General features: G+C 35.1%; 1 protein-coding gene and 1 long non-coding RNA gene across 3 annotated transcripts; both read right to left on the bottom strand.

Annotated features, from left to right (window-relative positions):
• Positions 1–9915: 9915 nt before the first annotated feature.
• LOC140004928 (uncharacterized) lies at positions 9916–10435 on the bottom strand. The gene is made up of 2 exons (XR_011812746.1): positions 10345–10435; positions 9916–10102 (listed from the first exon to the last, which is right to left on the bottom strand). It is a non-coding gene; the product is annotated as an uncharacterized lncRNA (long non-coding RNA).
• A 5249-nt stretch (positions 10436–15684) lies between these two features.
• On the bottom strand, positions 15685–18925 carry LOC113739637 (uncharacterized). 2 transcript variants are annotated; one of them, XM_072045065.1, is made up of 5 exons: positions 18819–18925; positions 18326–18364; positions 16675–16741; positions 16500–16578; positions 15685–16359 (listed from the first exon to the last, which is right to left on the bottom strand). In XM_072045065.1, the coding sequence occupies exons 3-5, from the start codon at positions 16696–16698 to the stop codon at positions 15833–15835; spliced, it is 630 nt and encodes a 209-aa protein (XP_071901166.1). In that variant the 5' UTR covers positions 16699–16741; positions 18326–18364; positions 18819–18925; the 3' UTR covers positions 15685–15832. The 2 variants fall into 2 exon arrangements, with proteins under 2 accessions (XP_071901166.1, XP_027122704.1); XM_027266903.2 differs by lacking the exon at positions 18819–18925 and having other exon boundaries at positions 18326–18519.
• Positions 18926–19320: the final 395 nt, after the last annotated feature.

The following is a 19320-nucleotide window of genomic DNA, read 5'->3' as shown; positions in this document are numbered from 1 at the left end:
CAATTTTTCCTCAACTTATTTTCATTCCAATTTTAGTATTCATTTATTAAAATTGTTATTTGAAAATAGGCTGATTGTGCTGGGATGGAGGAGGAAGAATTTGACAAGTGAAGATCCAAGATGAATGATGACTGGGAAAGAAATAGAGAAATTAATCAAAATCTCTTAATTTATAGATAGATAATTATATTTCCATATTTTGATTTATTTAAAGTTTCTTAATAGTGAAAAATGGTTATTTATTAGACGAGAAAGATGATATGTAAAGGAATTGTTGGGGCTAGCAATTTATGATATGAATAAAATATTTCGTATAATCTCTTCATTTTAGGTTATTGAATTGTATCCATGATAGGTGGTTTATTTTCATGGTATGATAGTTTGAGAAGAAAAGAAGTGTAAAACTAGACTTTAAAATCATTTGCTTAAGTTGGTTCTATGAATTTGTATTTTTATATAAGCTAGATATGGAACTGGATATATCATGACTATTTGGCTAAAGGAGTTGATAAATTTTTATAAACTCAAGTAGCTGAATTGATTATTGTTGTTAAGGAATTGCAATTGGTGGTGGAAGTCAAAATTGAGACTTTTAGCCTAGAGAGTGATTTGACAAAAAAATTGTTAAAAAATTCAAACTTGATTAAGAAGATATTTTTGCGATCAAACAAATGGTTGGTTTCGAATTTGTACATGTACATTTGCAAACATGGCAATTCATATTTTTATCTAATATTGCTATTTGTATTCTCGAACTATTTGGCAGATAATGTTATCACCTGTTTGTAATGCTATTAAAAAGGATTTAAATGGATGGATTAACAACTCGCTTTTTCTCTAAAAAAGACAAAAAAACCAATGTGTAGGTTTGTATGTTTTGAAAAGGATAGAAAAATGTGTAAGTTTGTATGTTTTATTGATGTTGAAAATTGTGACAGATTTTGGTAACTTTCTAAACTTTTTCTAATTATTAAACTGCTAGAATTATTATGACTACTTTTGGTTTAGTCACAATTAAAGTTATGCTGCTATTAAATTGACAATGTAGTGTACTTATTATCTCTCCTTTTTTTGGTATTATTATGCACACATGGTATTGGTTCAAAAATCTTTGTCCAAATCACGATAAATACGGGACTAACTTCATAAACGGAATTTCTCTTCATAGCAAATTTTAATTGTTTTGATGCTCAAATTTTCTCCTATATTTAACAAAAAGATTTATTGCTCTATGTTTAACTAAACTTCTAAGGGGCACCGAGCACGGCCAAGATGCCTCTAGTGCCATGTTATGTTTGGTGAGTTTTACCCCTTGGCAAGACTTGTCCACTTTTTGAACCCTTAATTTCTCTCTGTGTAAATTAATAGCTGCCAGCAGAAGCGTTCCCAATCTTGATACTATCCATAAATGTGTACTTTGGAAGTTCATGCATGGTTTTAAAGTAAGATCCTTAGCCATAATGTTATCTCCAATAACTGGGGTAATCTCTTAATATGCTGAATTGTGATTTTAGCCTTGGTAAAATATTTGATTAATTTACCTTCATTTGATATTAAGTGACATTTAGCACAATTCATTCTTGGTAAAAGAAAGTCCGTGGAGAGTCTACATGTGTCTCCTCCTTTAACCTATTTATTTTCTCAATTTACTTGTAAATTTTATCTGTGAATGCTGATGAAACCCATAGTGTACTTTATCACATGGGGGGATGTTATTCAAAACATTGATGTGATTGAACTTCTTCTTATCATAATATAGTACTTATGTGTTTGGATTGCTGAATTATTTAACATAATATTTCACTTGTATCATAAACACATTTTTCAATCCACTTTATTATATTTCTAACTACAGCTTTATCTTACATACATCACATCACAAAAAGTGCTACAGTAATAATTATTACAAATAATATTTCAAATAATACTCTATCTAAATATCATTGGAAAGTTGAATCATACCTGAAGTTACAAGTGCATACTTGTAAATTCGGTTATGTACTTTACCACATCGGGGAGAACTGGGCCTGCTGTGTGCCAGAATTAGGCTTACCATGGTTTCGCTACCCACTTGTTAGTCAGGATGCTTGGGGGCTTATGGGTGTGCAGAGTGTTATTTGGGTATCTCGAGATAACTTCCTCTTGTCATGGTTAGAGTTGGAGATTGATATATTTTTTGGAGTTGGAATTGCTTGTGGAGTTGAATACTGTGCGGGACTAAGTGCTATATTTGAAAATGGACAAGAACCACCTCTAGAGCCGGTATCAGTTCATGTTTTTCATTGGAAGTTAAATACTGAGCGGGGCTAAGTAATATGTGTGAAAAGTGGGAGCCACTTATAGAACCTGTATCAGTACTTCTCATATGTTAAATTGTATGACTCTTTTGTGTAATTTTGTTGTTTGTTGAAACTCAACGTGTATCAATTGAATGTATTGTGAAATTCTTGTTCCCTTGGTATATATTATTGAGAAGTGCTTTTACAAGCAATTTTTGGAGGTTCAAATGTTTTAAAACCTAAAACTTCACTGAGGATAAGCTCATGTTATTCTTTTTCATTTGTTTTCCTTAGGTGAGGGAAATTAAGGGTCAGTTTTAGAATATGAAAGTTAAGATATATTGAGAGTTTTGTATCACATGCTAAAGTGTAATTTGTAATAATGCAATTTTTTTAAAGTTTGAAGGTTTTAATTTTATCATTGGCCTTGGCTAGAGTAACACATATACTAACAGTGTACATAGAAGATTAATCTACAAAAGTTAATCTTATATAAGGGGGGAGGGGTGGTAAGGTGGAAGAGATTATAAGTAGGAGATTCTCGGTTCAAAACATCCTACTTATAAAAAAAAGAGTTAATCTTATATATATATTGTCAGTTTATACACTATCACTGTTGGATTTAAGACACATATGCAAAAGTTGAATTTTAAATTTAAATTTTGCATAATTGTTATTCATTTAAAATTAACGGTGTCTACACTATTTGTATATAGAAAATTAATCCATAAGAGTTAATTATATACATACTGACAGTGTATACATCATCACTATTGAATTCATGACATATATGCAAAAATTAAATTTAAAATTTACATAATCATCATTCATTCAAAACTGACAGTGTATACACTATTAGTGTATAGAAGATTAATCCAATAATTTATCAAGTCATGTGATTATAGGTAGAAAGAAGATTTGATTAGGCATTTTAATGAACATACAACATATATTTTTCTTCCTTTATATTTTTTTTTTACAAAATTTAGTGTTTTCCCAGTTAAATTAATAGCATGCATGATAATTTTGGGGAGAAAAATTAGTATTTCAAATTATTTTATCCAAAAAGTTCAAAAAATTATTCTATAGTAAAAATAATATCTTGTAATTTGAACTTCTAAGGAATCTTGGGGTTTTTATGCATAAACCATGCAGAAGAGCATTTTTTTCAACACAACTATTTTACTGGTTAATTCGACGAGTTGGAGTGAAATAGGAGGTAATTTTTGGGGTTAAACTGCAACTTTGACCAACCTCTAAGGGCAGTTTTTGTAATTAGCCCTTGTTTTATGATGTTCTTTTGAGTCCAACAATTAAAATAAAATAAAATAAAAATTTTTATACGCAAAATTATGCTTCCTTTTTTCGTGAACTATGAACATTTCCTTCGAGGCAATGCATAACATGTTATTGAATCGAAAAACCAGTAATCAAGAAGAGTTAAAAGGGATTGTCGAACTTGCAAACAGTGAACAATCTTGGACTATTTATTGCATATAGAGGTGACATTTTGTCTCAAGTCCCAATGGGCTACTCATACCCAAAAGGACTTTGAGCGGGATGGGTATTGTAATTTGATATTGGATTTAAAATGAGATGCATTCCAATTGTACCCATTATTTGACGGGAATTGTTGTAAAATACTTGGGTATCCATTGGGCCCAAATATCTCGCAAAAAATTTTCATTTATCCAAAAATTCATCTTTGATTTTTTTTTTTTGCAAAAATCTGATTTTTTTTCACTTCCATTTTCTTTCTTTTCCTTTCTTCACTTTCCTACAAAAGAAAACCAGTTAAGTAAAAATGATTTCATTTAAACAACTTTAAAAAAATAAAGATAACAATAAAAATAAAATGAATTGGTAAAATTTTGGTGTCTACAAGAATCAATGCTTTACTAACAACTGTTGACACCCTTTACGTTGATTTTATGCTAATTGTTGAACTATCTACATAGATTTCTATATGCAACCCTGTTATCAATTTTTAATCAGTTTCTTCGTTTCTGTGCTAGCTTTATTCAGCATTTAATGTGAATTTCTTTTGTATCAAATTTTGGAAATTTTAAGAATGTCAGTAAGAATGAATTTGGTGTTAAAAAATCTTGTTTCTAGTCCTTGTGTCACACAACATTATGGGTAAGGTTGGAATGTGGCTGTATATTTATCTTTTCCTTTATTTGCTAATCCAATTTTTGGTATAATCCAGGGAGAAGATATGTTCATTCTTACCAAAATATTACGTCTTTTAAAAGTAAATGTTGATCGTTCTAGAGTGTAAATGAATTCAAAAAAATATAAATTCACAATAAAATCAAAAGAAATTTAATAAATAAAAATATTAAAGTTATATAAAAAATAAAAAGAATTAAAGGAAAAAAATATAAAAAATAGATTTGGGTATTGAGCGGGATCAATCTAAACCCATCCCAAAGTGATCCCGTCCAAATTAGTCTCAAAACACATATGAGTAAGGTTAGACCCAAACCCATATGATTCGGTTCCATTTCGAACTCAAGCAAATCCCACCTATCCTGCCCATTTTGCCACCTCACAGCCAATGCAACCAAAACCAAACCAGGATCGAAGATAGAAAACTAGGTGCATGCAATCAAGAGTCAAAATATTTTGAGCTTAGGGACATTGGATACCACCCCCGCATCACGCCTACTGACAAAATCTTTTGACATGTCCACAAGCTCAAGCTTATCAAGAGTAGATACGTGCTTCAGCTCTTCCGGCAACACGCGTAATGAGCGGCAGTTCCTGATTCTCAGGCACTGGAGCTGTGGCAGTGCAGCTTTCTCCACCTGCATGTCACGCAAGTCTTCTTGGTCTCTGAGCACAAGGAATTTCAATTGGTGAAAGCCATGCCTAGAAATGGTTAGTGTTTGTCTCGGATATGCAGATTTCATTTTGAGGCACGACAACCGTCCCAACTTCTCTAGTATTGGCATTGGATCATCAAAAAGAGATGTTTCTTTCTAAGACAAGCGAGAGAGATTTGGAGGGAAATTGGGAGGGAGCATTATCATCCTTTTGGATAGCTTAAGCTCTGTTACATGATGGAGCTTAGAAATTAAGTCCAGCTAGAGATTGTGGCCCTCCCCACTGAGTCTGAAGATGTAAGGTCCTTAGGCTTCCAACCTTAGATAAATGCAGGCAGAGTTTATCTCTGTCTGACCTGTAATCTACTACAATCCCCAATTTCCGAAGACTTGTCAAAGTTGTCATGTTGTTATGCATAATGTGATCGAAGTGTATGCCTGACAGAGTTAGGAGATTCCTCAATCCTTCAATTTTAAGAGACTCATTACATGTCATCTTATACGCATATAGATGCCGTAAACTGTCAAGCTTCCAAATGAAATTTGGAACTTCCAATTTTTCAAACCAATACACGTGTGTGTCAAGGGTTTGTAGGTTTCGTAGGCAACGTAAGGAATGAGGGAGATTTTCAATTGATGTGCTTCTTAAACAGAGGTACCTCAGAAACCTGACTTCACCAATTTCTTCTGGCACGGAATTAATCCTAACATTCTCAAGGTCTAGTATACTAAGCTTTCCGAAACTTTCAAAGCTAAGACTAACCTTTCCCCAGTAAGCGTGAGCATTAAAAAAAAGTAGAGACCAGAGACGAGGGGTTGAAGAGCCGAAATATTTTTCATCCTATGGGGGGGATATGAATAGCAAGGTACCTGGATTCTGCTAATATTTCACCATCCCTGATCTCATGGATCTGAAAAAAATTTTCTTCCTTTGCCTTGCTGATTGCAAGTTCTCGCAATAAATCATGGACTCTACAGCTTTTAATCCTCTCATCAACAGCTGTCTCTGCAACCCGAACCATATTTCTTTTAATCCTCTCATCAACAGCTGTCTCTGCAACCTGAACCATATTTCTGCTAAAAAGTTGTTCCACATAATATGCTGCAGTTTCCTCTAAATTTTCTGCATCTCTTTTCTGCATTACTCCCTCTGCAATGCATATATGGATCAACTTGATGACGGAAATCACAGTCTTCCGGAAATAAGCTCAAATACAAAAAGCAACATTTTAGATTGAGAGGAAGATCTGCATAACTCAATTCCAGAATTGCTGATACTCCACTCTTGCTCCTTGATAGGTATGTATTAATGTTGTTGAGAACTTTCTCCCATTCACTCTCCAACTTCTTCTTGCCCAGGAGCAGGGCACCTATAACTGTTATTGCCAGTGGCGGACCGGCACATCTCCTTGCAATCTTTTGGCCTACTTCTTCGAAGTCCAGAGGACACCCAACATTAGCTCCATGGCCTAAGGCCTTTCTGAGAAACAACTGCCCCAAAGTTTCCAACTCATGTGGGTGGCTGAGAGCATCTGCGTGTTTGGCAACATCCCTACTACGACTTGTAAGTAGCAATCTACTTGATGTATTAACGTCAGGAAAGGCCCTGGCAAGACAATCCTACGCTTCTTCCTTCCATATATCATCAAGTGCCACAAGATAATGCTTATCATGTAGACCTTGATGGAGCTTTTGTTCCAAGTCTTGCTCTTGCATCCTTTCCAACATTTCAAGTGGCTGATTAGTTATCGGATTCAATTGCTTTATGATTGCTCTCAGCGTCTCTTTGTGATTGTAGCTGGAAGAGATGCAGACCCAAGCACGGCAGTTGAATCTTGTCCTGACATCAGCGTGGTTATAAACTTTTTTGGCTAGAGTTGTCTTACCAGCACCTCCCATGCCAACAATTGAAACCACACTGCGGTTTTGGTCCTCTTTCAAAAGTTCTGCCACCAGGGATTGTGTTATCTTCTCGAAACCCACTATATCCTTGTCCTCGTTGAAAAGAGAGGTTCGTCGAAGCCGTTGGAGCTATTCTCCATGCGAATTCATCCCTTCTCCAAGATTTCTGATGCCATACCTTTTGCGGCTATCATCAGTTTCATTGAGCCCATGGTTCAAAGACTCGGCCGAGTCCAAGACGACTCGGTTGAGTTGTCACTGTTTCGGATCCTCTCGATACGACATTGGGACGATACGATTTTGGGATACTTAATTCGACGAAACGTCACTGTGAAGGTCGAAACAGCCGAGTCACACCGAATCATTCCAAATCATTTCGAGTCAACTCGAATTTTTATTATTTTTACTATTTCTAATTATTTTTTATCATATTTTTTACAATTTTTAGAATATTAGATATTTTAAAAATTCACGTCTTGTCGAGACCATGGCCGATATGCTGAGACTGATGTGGAACGGTCCGGGCCGCGATTGCGACTTTGAACCATGCCTCATCTGTAAAGATTTGATTTCTTTATCAATCTTGTAGAGGTTCACCATTTTCAAGGGTCAATGTGCCAATTTGTTGATGAATCCCCTTATATTCTATGAACTCAAATTTGCTGGCAAAGATCTCAATGACATCCTCCGCATCTTAGGCAGCAGCTCTGATTTCAGAAACCCAGTTGCGAATCCCATCATCTTCATCTTGCCTTTGATCCGCATCTTTCGGGAAACACTGCATCTGGACCAGATCATTTTTTAGTCTTTCAACTTTTTGTCGAACACCTTTCAGAAAACCAATTTTTTCAATCAGAAGATTGCTAAGTCTCTCAATAACAAGAGGGATAACAGCGTCAGCCATCTAATCTAAGAAAGGTTTGTTTTTCAAGAAGAGTAAGAACCGGAAATGTAGAAGAGGCTCTTATCCTTTAATTGCAGTTGCAAAGCCAGATTAATATCTGCATCTGTTGTGCTAGACCCTACATGTTGTCTACAGGTAAGGAATGAATGACTTTACAAGATGTCTATATTCTGCTTGTACATAAAGGATGATTCCAAGTCTCCAACTTTACTCATGCAAGAAGAAATCCACACTCCTCCTCAGTGAATCAAATATTTGCCAATCTGCGAGTGTCCTTTTAACTGATTTTAGAAGAAAGTTTCAATTCCACTGTCCCATTCTCCCTTCTAGTAAGATCCTGTAGCTTCTTAAACAAGAGCAAATAATCCAGTCAAAAGAAAGCAGGTTTTGAAGCAAATGGTTTTACAATCAGGCAGAGAGACGTGGGAAATCTAATCTCAAAGACGGGGGGAAAAAAAGTAAGTGCTAATTGAAAATGTTTTATGCTTCAGAAGAATGGCAAACCAAATTATTTAGTACGTAAAGGCCACATTCAACTTTATTGCATTTTTCCAGCTCCAAACAGCAATCTCTTTGCAGCTCCTTTATCACGAGATCCCATACCCATTGCTTGAAAAGCAGAGTTAAAGAACATATTAGAAAATAAGCCTAAAAAAGATTTACTTACGCTAGCCCAGAGTTTGATTTCCCATCTCTATACCTATATTACCAGCCTGGGATGCATATCTTACAACTGCAGTGGCAGATTAACTTTGCCTTCTCTTCTAAGAATCGTAAAAAGCCCCCAAACTTCAATTCTGTTAAACTAGAGTGTAAGTCTCTTCATTAACACACACAAAATTCGTTTCTTTGTTTTTCAAACACACCCTTCTGTAAAACTTTCAGTGTTTTCTTCTAACGGTTTATGACAAGTGTATGAAGATAAAGGATATTCAGCAGAACATAACCAAGTTACCTTTACCAGAGGGAAAATGAACATTAGTATAAGATTCCTATCTCAATTTTCATTACGTCTGCTTTTGCTTTGTGGGTCAGAGTGGAAACCTGTCCTCGTCAAAATTCCACATTATTGGCCAAATTTATAGCAGTGTCACTAGTAATATGAAACAACTCTTTACGAAAGTATTGTTCCTTTTTAAGCTTTTGCTTAGGCGTCATACATAGTTATCCAGTGAAACAAAACTTGAATACTAGAGTCTTGAACTTGCTTTTATAAACTAAAAGCGATGTGGGTAGCAAACATAGTTTATGAAGAAGGGAAAATAAATTCTAATTCCGACATTCAATCTATATATCTTTGAGAATCAATTAATTTCAGTGAACCCTCTTACATTGACGGGCAGAAGTACCCTTAGCAGTTTAGAAAATTTTAGTGTTTTCCTCTTCCTTTTCCTTTTCATTTTCTTCCTGTCTAATTGTGTCTTTAAGATCTTAATTACTAGCATTGAAGTACCTGTTTGAAGGTACAACTAAAACAGTAACACAGGAATCAACAAAACAAGGATCTCTCTCTCTCTCTCTCATTCTTTTTTTTTTTTTTTTAAATTTTTTTAACCGTGTTGCACTTGCTGAGGATGCATGCTACATAATCATTTACGTGACCTTTGACCCCAAAGTTTAGCACAGGGACCGGGGAAGGAGAAAAAAAACCCTACTGCTAAATGACTTTGGACCTAATAAGCTTAGATTTTCATCTCAAAACCAATTAATAAGGAGTGGAGAGGTTCAAAATGTTTGTTAATTAATTAAGAAGGTCCTGGAAAATTGATGTAAAATTAGTTTATTTAGCAAAACTAAGCGATTGATCACACTTTTGGATGTAGGATCTTCGAGAGTGCGTCATGAAATTAAGAATATCGAGAACATCCATCAAAAGTTAGCCAAATTACATTCGATCAAAGTAAAGATCTTCAAATTAAATGTGGGAGTACTAGAATTACTCCTTTATTGTTATAACAAACTCTACTGATTCTGCATGATATCTTAATTAATTTCATACATCTTTCCTCACAAATATAACTCAATGCCAACAGATCATGGCAAGCAAGCTGCATGGTGCCCTCATGGCATATTGCTTTGAATTTCTCCTTGGATAGGACCACTAGGTGCACCACAGAAACAGCGGCAACAAAAGCCTGGTTGTGGAGGTGGTGCACAACAAACACAAGCAGGACAATTTTGACGAAGTCCTGGATGCATAAACAGGACAAAGAAAAGATCAACTAACATGACAAATAAAGTTAATTTGATAAGATATATATTAATGGATTAATCTGTTGTACACTAATAGCACATACACTGTTACCATATGATATATGATAACGAATCTAAATTTGAGATCGAAACTCAAATTTTGTATATGTATTATACATTTAATTATGATAATATACACACCGTTAGTGTATACTCTTAATTAACAAGCTTTAATTACCTCGAGATGGTCTTGCTGCCTCAGATGGTAACATCACCATGGGAGAGAGAACAATGAAAAACAGAAGAAATGTTGCCACAATGGACCTCATAGAAGAACTTAATGGCATTCTTTTTTGTTTTTTGGTTTTCTTTTGAAGGCTTTTGATCAGAAAGTTTTGCTGAATTTGGTAACCAAGCCTGGGAGTATTTATAGGGCTTGGACACCAAAACGTGAGATGATTTGAGTGTTCATGATTTAATTTTTAATTGGAACGTGGAATCCTCATCCAAACTTTGCCATTGACGAAATAATGCAATCCAATAAAAGTAATAAGTTTAGCTCATTTGTTTGAAATCTTAAAATATAAATCTATATCTAATATTCTATCAAAATCCTCCTTCTCTCTAGAAAAAACTTTCTAACTAAAACTCTTTTCAACTCTCCCATGAGAAAGAGATTAGATTTTTTTGATCTTTTCTCGTGAGAAGAACCTTCTCTATAGTTTTTTTCATTTGTGTGAATAAAATTTTTCTTATAGTAAGAGTGTCTTCTCTTTTTGGGGTTATTTAGTGAGAGATTTCTTCTCTCCTAAATTTTTTAGTGAGAGTTTTTTTTCTCTCATAGGGCTTCTTAGTGAAAGTTTTTGATAATTTTTTCTCTTTTCTTTTATTAGATCTGAGTTTTTTCAGATTTTAATTATCAAATTTGGAATTTCTTGAATCTATTAGGTAAATCTTACTATAATATCTTGACTTGATGCAGTTAATTAGAAAATGTGGTGATTGGAAGCATGCACTGATGTCCATGGAGTTACAATTATTTTATCTCATTTTTTAAATTTGGAGTTTTATAATGTAATTTTTTTTGTTTTTCATATCTTTGATATCTGTGTATGTTTGATGATGTAATTTCTGTTATTAGTACAGATTCATTATAATTTTTATCAAAAAAGAGGAAATATTAAAACATTGTTATTAGAAATTTCCAGCAATATTCCATTGTTTTGCCTTTTCTCTTTATTTCTTTGAGAGAATCTGATGTACGGTACAACAAATTATAACTTCATATTAGCATTTGAGATTCAAAGAAAAAAAAATCTTACCATATTAATTATCATTGGCAATTTGGCATTGAATTAATAATCAAGGACTTGATAACTTATAAATAAGGTATAACCATGTGATGAAATTACAATAACTCGTGAAGTAGTAGTTTTTCAATGACATCGACAGAGAGAAAATCAAATCAGTTGTCAAAGATTTTGATTTTCTCGTTCTAGCAAAAGAGCTCGTGGGCTGCTTAATGGTCGAAGAGTCTTGTCTGGCATTCGGCCGAAGTCTACTATTCAATAAAATCAAGCTCAGCCTTCGGCATCAAAAAAGTAAACGAAGACAACTTGTCTCTGCTATTATCCGCTGTCTGAACATTTCTTTCTTTTCATTTTACCTTTATTGCATATATAGAGAGGTAGGGGTGTCCGGGCCAATCCTTGCGGTCTGAGCTCGGCGCCCCAACCCGACCTAAGCACGTTAAGTGTGCGGAAGAACTCAGCGGAGCAGAGACTCGAACTCAGGACCTATTGGTCACCTGTGGGAGGTGCTACCGCTGGACCATTCATGCTGGAGCTATATAGAGAGGTCTACTAGTTCTTGTCTTCTGAATCAAATTTGTGCTGCAATAGTCTGTTGTGAGGACTCGTGTAATTTGAATTTGGAAATACGCAATTGATTGTGAGACACAATTTTCACTAACAAAATTTGTTGTGTTGCACGTTGCAATATAAGTATTCACTTTGTTGTTTTGGTGTTCAAATCTGTTCATTATTGCGTATATTATATGGTGCAATTTACAATGGCTTTTGAAAAAGCTGCTAAATCTTGGTGTCATTCCAAAAAAAAAAAAAAAAAAAGTTAAAAGCGTATTGAAAAAGCATCTATTTCCTGCTGTAGCATTCTCAATTTATATTTATCTAGAAAAAAAAGGCATTTAAGCTTATTTATTTTTCTTTCATGTTTGGTGAGATCGTTTTAAATTGAAAAGCTTATTCTACCTTTTTCTTTCTAAAACACAATCTCTCAACAAAACTTGGGCAAAAAACCTATCCAACTTTAACCAGGAAAAATCCAATTTTTTCCTTTTTTGTTTGGGAAGGAGGGGGGGGGGGGGGGGGTTTGGCTGTTCAGCCACTGCTTCCATTATCAAATTGCATAGCACTTCAGAGTGATGAGCATTTGCACAAGTTTTCCAGTATGCTTCCCACAATATTGCTTTCTTTCTATGGACAAGAGCCTTATATTGCGGAGATTCAGAATTTTAATTTCAGGGATCACCTTCAGTTTCTAGAATTAGAACTAAATATCAAAATGTCCAAAAATCAAGAAGTAATAGCACAAAATTATAATCTCAAAATGACAAATCTAAATATCAATGAATAAAGAATAAATAAAGTAACCTTTCAAATTATTACTGCCAAGATATAGCATCTGAAGTCAGCAATTTCAAGTCCCAAAATCAATAAACTCTAAGGTAGAGATTCTAAAGACTGTGAATGGTATAGAACCAGTGATCTGGTTAAATGTTAGGGAGAATTAGAGTTTTGGTCCCCAATTTATTACCAACGCGCGAAATTAGTCCCCAATCGATTGCATATAACAAATGTGGTCCCTAATCTATTCAATTTTGCTCAAAAGTGGATAATTGATGGGTTTTCATCATTTTTTGACGGAAATAAGTCACGTGAGAGCATGTGCCCGTACTTAAAATCCTTTTTCCATTTTTTTAGCGGGAAAATTCATAAAAAACTATTTCCTGCTTTCTGGTGCCCTTATTCCTAATTAGCAAAGACAAAACTCAATTAGCAAATGGAGTTAATTATATTAATTAGTGATAAGGACGCCAGGCTCGACCTGAGCGACCCATTCCTTGGGCTCGTCTTCTTCCATAAACACAACGAACTCTGTCCGGCCGCTGACGGAGGCGGGCGTGGTTTCGCCACTGGAAAGCACTTTCAATCTGGATTCCATTTCCCTCCCCCAGGGCCGCCTTGGCGTAGAATTGGAGCTACCAGCAGCAGCAGCAGTAGCTCTAGCGTAGGAGAAGTGATAGCGGCCGGAGACAGAGCCGGGTTCGGAATTGGCGTAGTCATCCCCGCGGTTATTGTGGTGGTTGGAAGAGCCAGAACAGGGCTTGCAATTCTTGTACGTACCCGAAGCCTTTATTCCAATGTCCTTGATCTAAAACACAATAATAATGCCTAATGATCAACAAATGTAAAACTGGAATGAAAATATTACTCCGTAGAGAATTATGTAGCAGAATGAAAAAGGCAGAGTAATGGATGGACATCAGACTACAGTACTTGAGAAGTGAGGGCTTTGATGGCTTATCTAGTGGAGGGAGTGGAAATAGCGGCGGCGGCGGCGTCGTCGTCATCATCATGCTGGGGTTGGGGAAGAGATGCGGCATTGAGGTGTTGCTTAGAGCAAGCTATACAAGTCAACATTATTTGCTGCTTGACTGGACTAGAGCTGCGCGCCGAGGAATTGAGAATGTAGAATAGTTTTGCCTTTTGGGTGTGGGATCTTCGCTAGTAAATCAAAGTTTAGCTTTCGCCCCCGGGGTACCAGGGAAAAAGTGGGTCAGCAAACCAATGGAGGAGTACATGTACTCGGGAATTTGATCAGGGCATGATCAAGTGCGAAGAAAAAACGAGGAAGATGACTCAACTTATGTTATGAAGCATGAAGGGTCGGTTCAGAAAATTGCAGTAGAAGTTGGAGAAGGAGAAGGTTGGAGAGAGAGAGAGAGAGGTAAGCGTTAGCTTCATTTGCAGCAGGATTCCTTCCATTTATTATTCTCTCTATTTTTTGTCTGTCTACTCGCCCTCCATCACACTGCCTTGTTGGATATCATCTTTCATTAAAAATCTAAAAGCGAATCAAATACTACTGGGAGGAGTTCATAATAACTAAAGAATTGTATACATAAAGAATTGTTTGATGTGATTCTTTACTTCTACTGCCACGGTGTTGACTACTTTAAAAGAGAAAAGAAATAATAATAATAATAATAATAAATCAGAGCTAATAGTAATAATAATAAATAAGGCAATAAAAGAAGAAGAGAATGTGAAAGGGAAAACAAAGAAGAGCGAAGATGCAGAGAGAGAGAGAGACTAGTGTGAAAGAAAAGCTGTTGAGATTTGTGGGGTTTTCAATGCTCTCTCCGTGTGGTACTGGTGCATATAGTAGGGAGCATTTCTGCAGGGAAAAGATCATAAGAGAGGCGGGCAACGGGTTTTGCTGCAACCTGCAAGTTTCGAGTTTTTCCCGTCCGTTTTTGTCACATTTTGGGTTTAAGTTTCTGAGAGAAACACTTCACAACCTCGTGGGGGCATGGCCTCATCTGGTTTTTTGTTCTGGTTTCTGTAGCCTGAAGAGAAGAAGGGGGGACAATTAGTGTGTTTTGTCTTTGCTAATTAGGAATGGGGGCACCAGAAAGCAGGAAATAGTTTTTTATGAGTTTTTCCGCTTAAAAAAATGAAAAAAGGATTTTAAGTACAGGCACATGCTTTCACGTGACTTATTTCCGTCTAAAAATGATGACAACCCATCAATTGTCCACTTTTGAGCAAAATTGAATAGATTGGGGACCGCATTTGTTATGTGCAATTGATTGGGGACTAGTTTCGCGCGTTGGTAATAAATTGGGGACCAAAACTCCAATTCTCCCTAAATGTTATATCCAACTCTTCAAATTAGAAAGACTGCAAAATCCTTGAGGAATCTTCCCACCAATGAAATTTTGCATTAAATTCAAAATTGTGAGTTAAATCCAGCTTTGATAAACCAAAGAGAGGAAGAAGGAGAACACCGGTAAGAGAATTGTTTAGAGCGATCAACCATGATCGCATTTCTCCCATGAAATACTTGTAGCAGCGAAACTTATTGGATGAAAGTGAGACAATCCATTTGGCAAATGACAATGAAATTGTTGTAGCCATGAAACTTATTGGATGAAAGTGAGACAACACTTTTGGCAAATGAGAATGAACATGGTTGAATGAACAAGAAATGAGTGGTTTTCTATCTATGGATCGATGAATCATCTCTGGATAACCCATGCTGGAAATATTTAAGGCGATCACTCTTTTCAAAACTTGTAAGTAACTAGAGTCACAAGTAACTCCAATCAAATTACAGATAGAGGAAGAGATGGGACCAATTTTCATGGCAATATTAGTGGAAATGTTGATAGGAGAATTTAGAGAATCTGCAAAAAAAAAAAAAAAAAAAAAAAAGAGCTCTTTCTAGTGTCATGAAACTTAAAAAAGACCAATCCAATTCACTTAAGAACATATACGAACAAGTTACTAATTGTATACTGAAGAATTGAAATTTTAGTGTAAAAACTACAGATAAGCAATTAATCAACGTCAAAGAAGTAAGAAATGATATTGACTAGAACCTAAAGTAGTGCTTCAATACCTAAAACCATGATACAACTACTAGTGGGGAAAGTGATCAAATTGAGACATGGGCCTCCTCCCCCTGAACGGACCATAGAAATAAGATGAAGGTGGCGGCGGCGACATTCTCCATCGCGGATGGTCATACGGAGGTGGCTCCTCCCTAAACCATCTCGAGTAATTTGGATTCCTAGTATCATGCCTTGAACTTTCTGGACAAAAATGTGTCTGCCTAGGATAATCACTGTGGCTCCCAAAAATGTTTTTACTACCCCATGAAGGCATGTTTTCCTCCCCACCATCATCATGATCATCACAACAAAAATGTTTGTGTCCATCATCTTGTCTAACATTTTGCTTATGATGATCATCTGTGGACGGATGCTTTTCTTGAGCGAATCTCACATTCTTTTGGTGGTGTCCTTCAACTTTAGGCTCCTTGTCATAGAACATGAGTTCTGCTCTCTTTCCCATCCTGGCAATTTCCTCAATCAGCATGCAAGAGTTTGCATTGCCTCTAATTGATACCGATTTCTTTTGTGGATCAACAATAGCTTGATTAACACCTAATATAGATGGCAGAACTTAGTATACACATAATATACACATAAGATAAAGAAAATTTAGCTAGTTATTGACAAATTACGGCTTTAATTGAGATAAATTAAACTAAATAATCAGTTGAGCTTAGAATTTGTTGACTTACCATTAATCTCCAACAATGCTTTCTCCAGTTTTCCCGAGCAATCATCACAGCAGTTGGTGTCGACTTTTAGAATAATAATCTGAATTAATTCGATTTGGCGAAGTTACTTCTAATATACGTAGAAGCTCAAGATAATAAAATTCAGAGAAATTAGGGAGAAGCAAATATAATTTACCGGATCAGGAGCACGCTTATCCATTGCCAAGATTTGATGAAGAGAAACTAAATTAAGATCTCTTTATCTGATCCAATATAAGACATAGTCACTTGAGAGTCATTTCTACAAAGCATAAATAATTTTTGTGAAAACTAACACACGATTATTAAATATCAAGAGACAGAAATCTAGACAGTATCATGACTTATGCATTAAAACAAAAGCAATTTAATGGTTTATGTAAAAATTTTGCCAACAACATAGTAAAGTTCAAATTTCCCAACTGGGGAGACCCTTGGCTCTTCTAGCATCAAGAATAAAAGAACCTTAGAATTTGGCTAAGATGGAGGCCAAAGGATATATTGTTGGCACGAAGAATCCCTGTCCACGTAGCGGAAGCAATTCTAACACATATAAAAAATATGTGGGAAGTGGAGGAGAACAAATACTCAATAATTTATTTAACTCAAAACAAATATTAAGTCGTACCCTTTCGCTTGACGACAACTCGCAAATCTCAACTATGAGATTTTCTCTCAAGTCTAATCTCTAGACTCAACTCAACTCTCCACTTCACTTCTCTTTCCCTAATAACTTACTAGATTAGTAGTATTTATAGACTCTAAAACTTCCTAAAACAAATATAATTGTAAACCAAAACTTATTTGGAAACTGACTTGAGATTTCCTAATCTAATATGGAAACTAAACAACTAAGATACCAAATAGAATTAGAAAACTAAATACTAAAATAACTTGGTTTAATTTCCTTCATATATGTCTATAACTTTTTTTCTTGTGAAAATAATGGTGAAGTGAGATTAATTATGAAAGCAAAAGGTAAGCAACAGAGTGTCTAATTGTATTCCTTTGAGCGTAGCATGCATCTCTACAGATAGGATGCAGATTTTTCAAGTGCAGATATCAAAACCAACTGTAATATGACATTCACATTTCTTTTCTCAAACGAGTCCATTACTAAATTGAGTCATTATTTCAATCATATTAATTGTTACCGAACATAATTTTGACGAATACTTGAGCTGTATATATTTCCTTGAATACTAGCCATGGCTTATGTGAGATGGAAGGCGAAGAAATGAGATTCAATTTCTTGAATTAGTTTATTTGTATGCCTTAGATTGGAAAAGAAAGGATGTAGCAACCAGCTGCAAATGCCTAACAAACCCTGGAAAAAAGGTCTACGAAAACAATATATAACTGTCCCTGTGTTTTGGGCCTCTCAGAACGGTCACCCAACTCCCATCCCTATATAATTAGACATTTATCAAGAATTGATCACCGAAATTTTTAGAGTAATTGAGGTCTCAAATTTTATCAGTAATATACTGTAAGTAGTCCAATACACAAAGAAGGGAAAAAAGTTTATTTTTGATACATTTTATACACAGTACCATTCAATGTTCCTGCTTTTGGCTAATAGGATCGCTGTTTACTAATACTTTTGCATCAATTCAATTACTAACTACAACTCCTCTATTAGACGTATTATCAAAATTAACAACTTAATCTGGATCTCCATAAAACAACAAAAAAGAAAAAAGAAAAGACAAAGACGAGATGTAGGGAAGAAAATCACAGATAAAAGGAAAAAAAAATGCAAATATCATATTGAGATTTAGATTAAAAAAAATAAAGCAGAACGTTACCTCCGTTATGATTGTTTCAAATATCTGCAACTTCAATATCTGTTTAAAGTTCACAGATGGAGAAGGTTTACAAAAAATTAGAAACCAAAAACATCTAATATGTCATGATGTTTCAGATTTCTCAAAAAACATTATAAAACAAAGTAAATCTGGAATAGTAACGCTCTCTTCAGTTTTTCTTGAGTAACAATGTCTTGCTTATATATCGTACTGCAAGAGGTATAAAAAAGAATTCACAGACTAATTTAGTGTCATTGGCTCCCAATAATTAAACCAAAATTAAAAAATATAGATACAGCACGCTTTGATTATTCAAGAATCTGCAAATTAAAGTTCAGAATATGAGAAGAGATGTTGGATCTGTACGGATGCCATAGTTATTGAAATAACACGATATGTTTTGCAACCAAAACAACTACTGATCATGTTGAAGATGAACAGAAGTAATCTACTAGAAAAGAATAGAAGGGAAAAGGATGAACAGAAAACGTACTCACGGCAAGATAAAGCCGAAAGGTGCATGGTGCAAAATATTGATGAAGTTAATATGAGGGGAGGTAGGGTTTCTGGATAAAAACATTGTCTTCAATGTGCATCACGTGATAGAGGGTAGGAGGAGAGGCAGGCTATTATGGAAAGAAGTACGTGAGTATCAATTAGGGTTATTAACGGATCCGGTTTGAGTTTGGATCCACAGATGTTGATCACCCTCTTATCTGTTTATATGCATCCGAAACGGATCAGATATTAATGGATCGGGTTTGAGTATGGATCCACATATGTCGATTCCCCTCATTATTTGTTTATTTGCTTCCTAAACGGATCGGATATGGGCTTACATGTTCCGACCCATTTATGAAAAATTATATTTCCAAATAACGGATCGGATATGGACTTATATGTTCCGACCCGTTTATGAATAATTATATTATCAAATGTAATCAAGTGATTAGGATAAAAATTAATTTTTATAGCAGTAAAATTAGAAATTCAAA

This window comes from Coffea arabica, chromosome 4c, assembly GCF_036785885.1.
Source record: "Coffea arabica cultivar ET-39 chromosome 4c, Coffea Arabica ET-39 HiFi, whole genome shotgun sequence".
NCBI classification, from domain to species: domain Eukaryota; kingdom Viridiplantae; phylum Streptophyta; class Magnoliopsida; order Gentianales; family Rubiaceae; genus Coffea; species Coffea arabica.
This window is presented reverse-complemented; position numbering and strand designations above follow the sequence as displayed.